Here is an 11,047-nt window from a genome sequence, read left to right as displayed (position 1 = left end):
AGACAGCTGCGCTAATATTGTGAAACAAAAAATTGTAACCACCACCATTTTATTCTCCAGGGTCTCTGCTTTCAGAAAATAAAACACAATATTTAGGGGCTTTAAATAATCTTCTGTTCTAACAATGTGAATGTAATCATGTGCATAAACAAGCAAAATCAACTGGCAGCGAAAGACACAACAGCAACAATGTATACAATTATCATCAAATCTATAGTAGCAACTAATGGCCTAAGAAGCAAAGCCGCCATATTACTCAACCAAGTAAGTTCCAACTAAACCCATCCAAGAAAATGGATCCCACTTCCCCCCACCCAGGTGACTGTTGGAACTCCTTTACCTTGTGTAGATATCTCCTTCTGAGATCCTCATGATCTAATATAAATGTACAACACTCTCTGACACCAGTTTGTAGGCTCCGCCTTGATCTTCCGAGAGATAGTCAGCCGCCATGCAGTTCTGTGACACCACCTTAGGTGATGGAGCCACTTCTGCTGTCAGCTCTGCTATACCATCAATGGTGTCATTGGTTATCTGATCCATGACTCCAGTACACCGGTTCATCTTACTTATCTTAGATTACTTAGATTCCCCATCCCGTCTATGAAGGGCTCACTGCATAAAACATCTCCACTCCAGAGAAAATGTTTCCTCTCACTGGAAGGCCAGGGGAGTATTGGGAGAAATTGAGGCTTTCCCTTACAGATATGGGGGAGGGGCAACATAACCTAAAGTACAGCTATGGGTGGAATTGAAGGGAAGCCATTTTAGGGTGCTCCTTCCACACAAAAAGCAATGCATCTGGAAGGACTAGGAATCCATTGGACCAATGGGGATTAAACATTCTGCAATACATTGAGACACCATGAAATGTTACTGGCCTCTGATTGGCTTTCCTATTGTTAGTGAAGTGAGACTCCCCTTGTCGGTGTCATCAATGGAAAGAAACCATGTGAAATGTTTCCCCCAAATCCAAAAAGGTGACCCCCCTGGGTAGGTAGCCATCCTACTATTCCTAAAAACTAAAAAACTAGTAGTTGGAAGTCAATATAAAGCACTTTATACTGTTTTTAATTGATTATATATATATGTACGTATTTTGTATTTTTTCTATTTTTGTATATGCATTTTGTAATAAATTTTGGATTAGACCTTATTGTTAAAAGTAAATGTGACCGACTTCCCTGTTGCCAATTACATGCAGTCTATATAGCCGACGTATACAGGGTTGTTAAACAGTGGATATAACAGTTACATGTTTTCACACAAACAACATCACAATTAGCAACATTGTCTCAATTTGACCAATACAGCTGTCCGTAATGATAGCTATAAAGGTTTGACCCCAAAAAGATGGCCGCAACCATACATACTTCAAGAAAATGGCGCCAAACTATTATAAAAGAAGTCCAGGCAAGGTGATTGTCCTATCACATCCCCCGGAAGAAGCCACGTGACCCTGTGGCGCAACGCATTGGGGAGGGGCTTTGACGTCACCACGGCAACCCAACTTCAGTAACGGCAGGTATAGACAGTGTGTGTAGACACACAGAGGAAGCCTGTCACATCCGCATTTAGCGGTTTTATCTATTACAAAGCGCATTGAAATTATTGACATGTGAGGTCATATAGAGGGCATTAAATAAATCTTTTTATTAAAACGATAAGGCACCAAATATCTCTTCTTTCTTCCACTATACTAACGAGGAGAAAAATAGGGAGATGGAGCCACATCCAGCATCAGAAGGAAGCAGAGATCATCATGTCCATACAAGCACATTAGAAGTGACCAATCCAGGAAAACCCAGGGGAGGTCCAAAGGATCTCATCAATACAAACCTCTTAAAAGCTGTGTCAGCCCAGCAATAGGCTAACAAGAAGGTGAGCCCATAAAAGGGTCAATATTCAAGCAAGGATTTATTTCTACAGTTCCTTATATACAGCAATTACTATTGTGGACACGAATAGAATACTCCGCTATTATTCATAGACTTTGGACACCATTTAATTTTTACATTCTTTTTCATCTTTTCATTTTCAAAATTTTGTGATTATATTTCATTTATATTTTTTATTTTTATTTATGTTTTATATATTTTTCTATTATTCATATTTATTATTCATTTCTTATTTAAAAACAAAAATTCACACATATATATCCAGAAAATCTTTTTTCTGTACTTTATAAGGATTTCTCTTATTTTTTCATATGTGAATTATTCATGATAAAATCCAGCCAGTGTTTATTAATAACAATCTAATATATCATTTATATAGATATACCTTATTGTAAGGGCGCGGCCCTATCTATTAACTTACATTTTATCATCCTACTATTCCTGATAGGAGTTTGTAGTCCCTGCTACTACAGGAAACATGCGGGCGATCATTTACACCTTTTACAGCAGGACAGTAAATATCAGAACACAATTCAAACATCAGACCAACAGCAGGAAGTCTGCTAACTGAATGTGTAATGCAATCTGTCATTAGCATTCCCAGAGTTCCCTCTGCAACATAGTTGTATCAGCTGTTGGTCCTGTCTGTACATCTGTTATTTTCTTACCTTCTGTAACAGGGTGACAACCCTGATCATTCTGCAGGAACATTACACAGCAGCGTTGTCACCCTGTACAGGGAAGTCTTAGATAGATTATAAGTAAGACACACAACAAGTAAAGCCCAACTTCAGCTAACGCTTCTACAGCAGTTACAGCAACAGGTTCTCTATAAGGTCCAACCCCCCATATGAATGACAACTGAGAGTTGTGAGCACCCCCAGCAGTGTTATAGGATTTGCCCCGACCCCTCCAACTGCCATTTTTCCCAAAAGACTTGGCCTTCTACAGGAAGTAGACAAAAAAATCTACTGGGAGTGACAACAAAACATAAAACAATAGGAGACTCGGAAAAACAAAACCTGCTCTGCTAATGACAGATTTCATTATTAATGTCATTACTGATTTTGCCCATAGTTACACTTTGGTGCCAACGTTGTAATATTTCCAGGGAGAAGAAGTTTTCTTTACAAACTTTACACCAAAAAGAGATGTGTGCACTCAGAGTGATTATTGTGAACCCCAATCAGAGGAATGTCAGTCCCCCGGAAGAAGTGGTAGGAATATGACCGCACACTCAGCACTTTGTAAGTTCAGATCTCTGGCAGTTGTATTGTGTGATTAGTCTATGGAGAGGAGTAATAGCTGGAAAGAGAAAACATGGAACAAGGATTTCTGATCTTCACCTGATGGAATCCCATTTGGCAGAACCACATGGAACACAAGTGGCCAGCTGGGCTTACGTTTTACTGCTGAATACATCCCCTAAATCAGCAGTAACTCAGTATTGGAAGGCCTGCATCAGCTTGGGATGTTGTTTTCTCACTGAACAGAGACTTCTTTCTAGCTGGTGTCACAGCCGCAGACCTGCCTGAAAGATTGTCACCCATGAGATGATATCCTACAACCTCACAAACACCCCCTTTTCCCTCTATGATCACAATCTCATCACCTTCACAGTCTCCTCATCTTCAAACACCTATCCCTCCAAGCTGCAATTACCCGCAGAAACCTTCACAACTTGAACCCTTCTCCTTTCCACTCTGCAACTGACCAACTCTTGACAGAATCTCTCCCCTGTCCAGCCCTGACCTGGCCACTGCTGTCTACAACAGTTCACTTTCATCCACATTAGACTCACTTGCTCCTCTAACATGAAGCATCAGGCCCCGACCATTACAACCTTGGCAGACTGACAACACCAGAGATCTTAAACGACATAGTCGTGTGCTGGAGCGAATGTGGCGTAAAACCAAATCTCACCAAACATTCACCCGATATAAATCTGCTTTCTTAACATACAATTCCTCCCTCCATGCTGCCAAACAAGGTTTCTCAGAAGCCCGTCTCACCACCTGCCCCCTGGATCCTGTCCCCTCACAACTACTATGGTCACCTCTTCTTCCATCCTATGCTCCCTTACATCTTCAATCTTTCCATCTCTACTGGCGCCTTCCCCTCCCCTCTAAAGCATGCGCACATCACTCCCATACTTAAAAAGCCCTCCCTGGACCCCACCAACCTGAACAACTTAAGACCCGTACCCCTGCTCTTGTTTACCTTTAAACTCTTAGAACGCTTAGTCTACAATCGCCTGAGCTCCTAACTCACCAACAACAACCTTCTTGACCCTTTACAGTCTGGCTTTCACTCACTACACTCCACTGAAACTGCCCTACTAAAACTCACTAATGATCTACTACCTGCTAAACCAATGGCCACTACTCCGTACTCATCCCAACCAATGGCCACTACTCCTTACTCTTACTACATGAACTCTCCGTGGCTTTTGATACGGTTAACCATCCCCTCCTCCTCAAAAAACTCCACTCTCTTGGCCTCCAAGACTCCGCTCTCTCCTGGTTCTCCTCCTACCTATCACAGTGCTCCTTCAGCAATACCTTTAACTCTGTCTCCTCCTCTCCACTCCCTCTTTCTGTAGGGGTTCCTCAAGGTTCTGTCCTTGGACCCCTACTCTTCTCAATCTACACCTCCTCCCTTGGTCTCTTGATAAACACCCATGGCTTTAAGTACCATCTCTATGCTGATGACACACAAATCTATCTTTTTCCTCCTCACCTCACCCCTTCAGTCTCCTTTCGCATTACTACCCTACAAAGCGACATATCAGCATGGATGTCACTCCACTTCCTCAAACTCAATCTTTCCAAAACTGAGCTCTTAGTATTCCCTCCAGCCCGTACCCCCTCCCTGACTTCTCCATCAAGATCAATAACACAATCATCAGTCCCTCCCCTCATGCCAGGGTGCTAAGTGTAATCCTAGACTCCCATCTGTCCTTTCATTCCCAAATCCAATCGCTGTCCAAATCTTGTAGACTTCACCTCCTCAACATCTCCAAGATACGGCCGTTCTTAACCTCGGAAACCACTAAGTTATATCTCGCCTTGACTATTGTAACTCCCTCCTCATTGGCCACTCATTGCAGGCTATCCCCTCTTCAGTCTATCATGAATGCTGCTGCCATCATCCACCTTACTTACCGTTCTGTATCAGACACCCCTATCTGCCAATCCCTCCACCCCTCTCTGCCAATCCCTCCACTGGCCTACACCCCACTCTGCCAATCCCTCCACTGGCCTCCACTCAGTGTCCTTCACCCCACTCTGCCAATCCCTCCACTGGCTTCCCATTGCCCAATGAATAAAATTCAAAACATTAATAACATATAAAGCCATTTATAACTCTGCCCCAAATTACATCACCAATCTTGTCTCCAAATATCACCCAAACAGTCCTCTGTGTTTCTCGCACGATCCCCTGCTCTCTTGCTCCCTTGTCTCCTCCCCCCATGCTCGTTTCCAGAGCTTCCCCCATCCTCTGGAACTCTCTGCCCCAATTTATCAGACTATTGCATATTCTGCTCACTTTTAGGCGATCTCTGAAAACCTCTCTCTTCAGGGAAGCATATCCTGCCCTCAGCTAATAATGGAATCTTCTACTCCTCCCTCCTAGATTGTAAGCTCCGAGGAGCAGGGCCCTCCTATCCCTCTTGTATTGAACTGTATTGTCTCCCGTTATATTGTAAAGCGCTGAGCAAACTATTGGCACCATAAATCCTGTATAAAAATAATAATATTAATGAGAGATGAAATGTGGAAAGAAGGCATTGATAATGGGAGAGGAGATGGAACATGTAATGGGAGGAATGGACAAGGTGGGCTTAGCTGGAGACCTCAAGCCTGGCTGATCATGTATCAATAGTCAGAAGAACCTGGAATGGACTCTCCCACTGAGGCTTCAGAGACTTGGTAAGATGACAATAGACCCCATCCTAGTCTCTGGTACTGAGGCAGTGTTGGGCATGTTTTACCTCAGGATCCAGAAATGAAGAAAATGCTTGGAAACACAACTCAGTTGGTGAATCATGAAAATGCATTACATGTACATTCAAAGCTCCATAAAAAAAGATAAAGATGAGAATCATGAGGGAAGCTGTTCAGTTATTGATGCTCATCTTAAAAAGATTGTCAAAAGATAAAATATTCAAATCCCTTCTAGTTGTGTAATGATGGACATAAGCACTAAACTCAGTTCATCCAATCATTACATTCCAGTTTGCACAGATTTTAGTTTGTGTCTTTTAAAGTATCATTTTATCTTCTCCCTTCTTCTCTAGTTTGTGGGATGACATTGGGGATGTGAAACGAACTTGTGACACCTGAAACGTCTTTAATATCCCTTTTATTCCAGAATTTAATCAATGAAGAAATTTGTGAATCCTCCGGTGATAGATTAGACCGGCATTAACTGTAAAAGTTTTGTCACATTGAGAGCATTAAAATGGCTTCTCTCCAGTGTGAATCCTCTGGTGTGTGATAAGATCTGCCTTCTGTGTAAAAGCTTTATCACATTCAGAACACTGATATGGCTTCTCTCCAGTGTGACTCCTCTGGTGTGTGATAAGATCTGCCTTCTGTGTAAAAGCTTTATCACATTCAGAACACTGATATAACTTCTCTCCAGTGTGAATCCTCTGGTGTGTGATAAGATCTGCCTTCTGTGTAAAAGCTTTATCACATTCAGAACACTGATATGGCTTCTCTCCAGTGTGAATCCTCTGGTGTGTGATAAGATTTGACTTCTGTGTAAAAGCTTTGTCACATTCAGAACACTGATATGACTTCTCTCCAGTGTGAATCCTCTGGTGTCTGATAAGATGTGACTTCCGCGTAAAAGCTTTATCACATTCAGAACACTGATATGACTTCTCTCCAGTGTGAATCCTCTGGTGTCTAATAAGATTTGACTTCTGTGTAAAAGCTTTATCACATTCAGAACACTGATATGGCTTCTCTCCAGTGTGAATCCTCTGGTGTGTTATAAGCTCTGACTTCACTGTAAAAGCTTTATCACATTCAGAACACTGATATGGCTTCTCTCCAGTGTGAATCCTCTGGTGTCTGATAAGATGTAACTTATCTGTAAAAGCTTTATCACATTCAGAACACTGATATATCTCTCCAGTGTGAATCCTCTGGTGTGTGATAAGATGTGACTTCAGAGTAAAAGCTTTATCACATTCAGAACACTGATATGGCTTCTCTCCAGTGTGAACAATCTGGTGTCTGAGAAGATGTGACTTCCGTGTAAAAGCTTTATCACATTCAGAACACTGATATGGCTTCTCTCCAGTGTGAAATCTTTGGTGTATTATAAGGTCTCTCTTGCTTATAAATGTTTTACCACATTCAGAACAATGATATGGCTTCTCTCCCTTGCAAGCCTTCTGGTGTGTGGTATATTTTCTCTCCATTGTAAAATCTCCAAACAAGTAGTATGAAATGACTGCTCTTATGTATACTTGGGTTGGACTTTATTGTAAAGCCATTGTCACTTCCAGAACACTGAAATTACTTTTCTCCTGCTGGATCAATGTGGAAGAGGATCCAAACCATGACTTTTAGAACACAGATATGACTTGTATCCCGTGTGAATCCTCCAGTGAGCTGCAGTAAAGACTTTCAGTCAATTAAGACACCCATATGTCTTGTTTTCCATGTGACTCAGCTGTATTCATGAAGACCAAAATGTCCTAAAACCTGGTTCATCAATCTACCTGTAGAGAAAGAAAAAAGAATTCTATATAAAGGGTTACATAAAGTTGCTTTCTATTTTTAATGTTCATTACTAAATATATCTTATGAATAGAAAGAATATGTACAGCATTATCTACAGTATTTTTTAATCAAATAGATTGTATTAATAAAGTTTATAAGTGTGCACAGTATTCCCAACATTCAGCCCAGACAATGGAGTCATACATTCTCACGTATAGGCGGTTGTGGCACTGTTACAGATCATACAGAACAATAACTTGCTTTGTCTATGGTGTCACTTTTACCTTTTATAAACAAATGAACAGAGAAAAGAAGAAACAACCTAGAACAATTCAGCTGTACACGGCAAGTAACTCCCCCCAGTACATACATAGATAGCTGACACCGATCAATGAGGCCTGTGTCTCCAGGATCATACCCCAAGTATGGGTCTCCAATGTAGTTGGTCTCAGAGACTCCGCTCTCTCCTGGCTCTCCTATCTATCACAGCGCTCCTTCAGTGTTACCTATAACGCTGCCACATCCCCTTCACTCCCTCTCTCTGTCGGGGTTCCTCAAGGTTCTGTCCTCGGACCCCTCCTCTTCTCCATCTACACCTCCTCCCTTGGCCAATTGATAAACTCCCACGGCTTCAACTACCATCTCTATGGCAATGACACACAAATCTATCTCTCTACCCCTCACCTCACCCCCTCAGTCTCCAATCGCATCACCAGGGTACTAAGTGACATATCGGACTGGATGTCACTCAACTTCCTCAAACTCAACCTTTCCAAAACTGAGCTTCTAGTATTCCCCCCAACCCGTGCCCCCCCCCCCCCTCCCGACTTTTCCATCAAGATCAACAACACTATTATTATTATTATACAGTATTTATATAGTGCCAACAGTTTGCTCAGCTGTACATTATAATGGGAGACAGTACACGGTGGATGAGTCTGGCTGCAGAATTCAGGATAGACTGAAGTGGGGATAGCCTGTGTTGGGGTAGGCCGGTGAGGAGGGAGTTACAGTAGTCAAGTCGTGATATAATAAGGGAGTGAATGAGTTGCTTTGTAGTTTCTGGAGTTAGGAACGTGCGTATTTTGGAGATGTTACAGAGGTGGAGTCTGAATGAATTTGTCAGCGATTGGACCTGGGGCTGGAAAGACAGATTGGAGTCTAGAATGACACCCAATACTTGTGGGGTGGGACTGATGGTGATGTTGTTGGTCGTGATGAAGAGGTCAGGGGGGGCACGGGCTGGGGGGAAAACTAGGAGCTCGGTTTTGGCAAGGTTTAATTTGAGGAATTGGAGTCTGATATGTCCAGTCTGATATGTTGTTCAGAAGGCTAGTGATTCGGGCGGAGACTGAAGGGGTGAGACGGGGGGTAGAGAGATAGATTTAAGTGTCATCGTCATAGAGATGGTAGTTGAAGCCGTGAAAGTGTATCAGTTGACCAAGGGAGGAGGCGTAGATGGAGAAGAGAAGGGGCCCGAGGACAGAACCTTGAGGGACCCCAACAGAGAGGGAGAGGTGGCAGCATTATAGGTAACACTGAAGGAGCGTTGTGATAGATAGGAAGAGAGCGGAGTCTCTGAGGCCAAAAGAGTATCGTTTTTTGAGGAGGAGGGGGTGGTTGACCGTGTCGAAAGCTGCAGAGAGGTCGAGGAGTAGAAGGACTGAGTAGTGGCCATTGGCTTTGGAGGCTAGCAGGTCATTGGTGAGTTTGAGTAGAGCGGTTTCAGTGGAGTGTAGGGGACGGAAGACAGATTGTAGGGGATCAAGGAGGTTGTTGTCGGTGAGGTGGGAACTCCGGTGATTATAGACTAAGCGTTCAAGGAGTTGGGATGTAAATGGCAGCAGGAAGATGGGTCTTAGGTTGTTTAGGTCAGAGGAATCCAGGGAGGGTTTTTAAAGTATGGGAGTGATGTGCGCATTCTTCAGAGGGGAGGGCAATGTGCCAGTAGAGAGGGAAAGATTAAAGATGTGGGTGAGGGAGCGTAGGATGGAGGAGGATGGTGATCGTAGGAGTTGTGTAGGGACAGGGTCAAGGGGGCAGGTGGTAAGGTGAGCTTCAGAGAAGATCTTAGTAATTTTCAGTCCCACCTCTGTCATGGAAATTTTGTATTGTTGGTCGAACTTTAAATGCGTCATATATTCGTGTTATTCATATGTCTCTCGTGTGGCTTAATTAAAGCTCTGAAGGCTGCAATTGGGCCATGCGCATGTACAATGTATGTATTACAGTACTCAGCTTGGTAATGGATGAGATGGCAGATCTGCGCTTATAGACTGGTGTGTATACCACCATGGCATTCAATGCGAATGCCGCCGGTGGTAGGCCGCGGGCCTGTATCCACATATCAGCAGCATAGTACCACATGGACTTTGTATAGCCAGGCGCTGGGCAGTGCGAACTCCGCGTGTAGGCTCATGGATATCTCTGCAAGCCACTACCGACCTGAACTGTATCTGGATGGATGTGTTTTAATAAAGATCGTATCGGGCCCATCCAGATACAGACTGACACTGTTTAATCTAAGGGATGCTTGTGCAGACAATGTAATGAGATGTAATGGATGAGATGGCAGATCTGCGCTTATAGACCGGCGTGTATACCACCACGGCATTCGATGCGAATGTTGCTGGCAGTAGACCGTGGGCCTGTATCCACATATCAGCAGCATAGTACCACATGGGCTTCATAACACAAGGCGCCAAGCGGTGTGAACTCCACGTGTAGGCTTATGCATATCTTAAAACCCATTACCGACTTGAAACTGTATCTTGGATGGATGTGTTTTAATAAAGATCGTATCGGGCCCATCCAGGTACAGACTGGTGTTTAGCTTAGGGAATACTTGTACAAAGGATTTGCATGCCAATGGGAGCTAGTAGGACAGGAAATATGACCTCAGATGGCTCATGGGGGGGAAGGGGAGGAAGTCTGCTGACCTCAGAAGGCTCATGGGGGAGGACCAGTGATAGATAATAGGAAAGGCTATGCTCCAATCGGAATGTACATCCTGTGTATAGGCACTCCCCATTGCATTGTTCGGTGGGAGGGGATTGACTTTATTCATGTGGGGGGCATGTGTGTATTTTTAATAAAACCAGGGGCTGAGTATGAAACCGGCCCTTATGTGGATTGCAACACTAGCCTTAGAGTGTCGTGTGATCATTCTAGGGTAACGGAGCTCCAATTCCCCCACATATCAACAGACCTAAAGTATTTGGATGGGCAGGAATCGTGTAATTTAGCTGCAGTCGTGGTAAGCGAGATTCGCACAGCTTTATGGGGGATTTCTGCGCATCCAACTGCGAGTACTCACGGTAAGGAGAAATTCGTTAAAGCGAATTTCCAAGACACCTCTCATGCCAGGGTACTAGGTGTCATCCTAGACTCCAATCTGTCCTTTCAGCC

At 43.4% G+C, this 11,047-nt stretch overlaps 1 protein-coding gene across 1 annotated transcript in view; it reads right to left on the bottom strand.

The window, feature by feature from the left end:
• Positions 1 to 1,629: 1,629 nt before the first annotated feature.
• Positions 1,630 to 11,047, bottom strand: part of LOC149449067 (uncharacterized) — a 125,387-nt gene continuing 115,969 nt past the window's right edge. The window contains 2 exon segments of the mRNA XM_089693851.1: positions 1,630 to 7,296; positions 8,791 to 8,832. Coding sequence (XP_089549977.1) covers positions 6,358 to 7,296; positions 8,791 to 8,832 — 981 coding nt within the window. The 3' untranslated portion in view covers positions 1,630 to 6,357.

Source organism: Staurois parvus, unplaced genomic scaffold, assembly GCF_062004578.1.
Source record: "Staurois parvus isolate SC_StPar_1 unplaced genomic scaffold, SC_StPar_1.0 ptg000638l, whole genome shotgun sequence".
Lineage (NCBI taxonomy): Eukaryota > Metazoa > Chordata > Amphibia > Anura > Ranidae > Staurois > Staurois parvus.
Note: the sequence above shows the minus strand (reverse complement) of the source record. Positions and strands in the feature narration are given on the sequence as shown.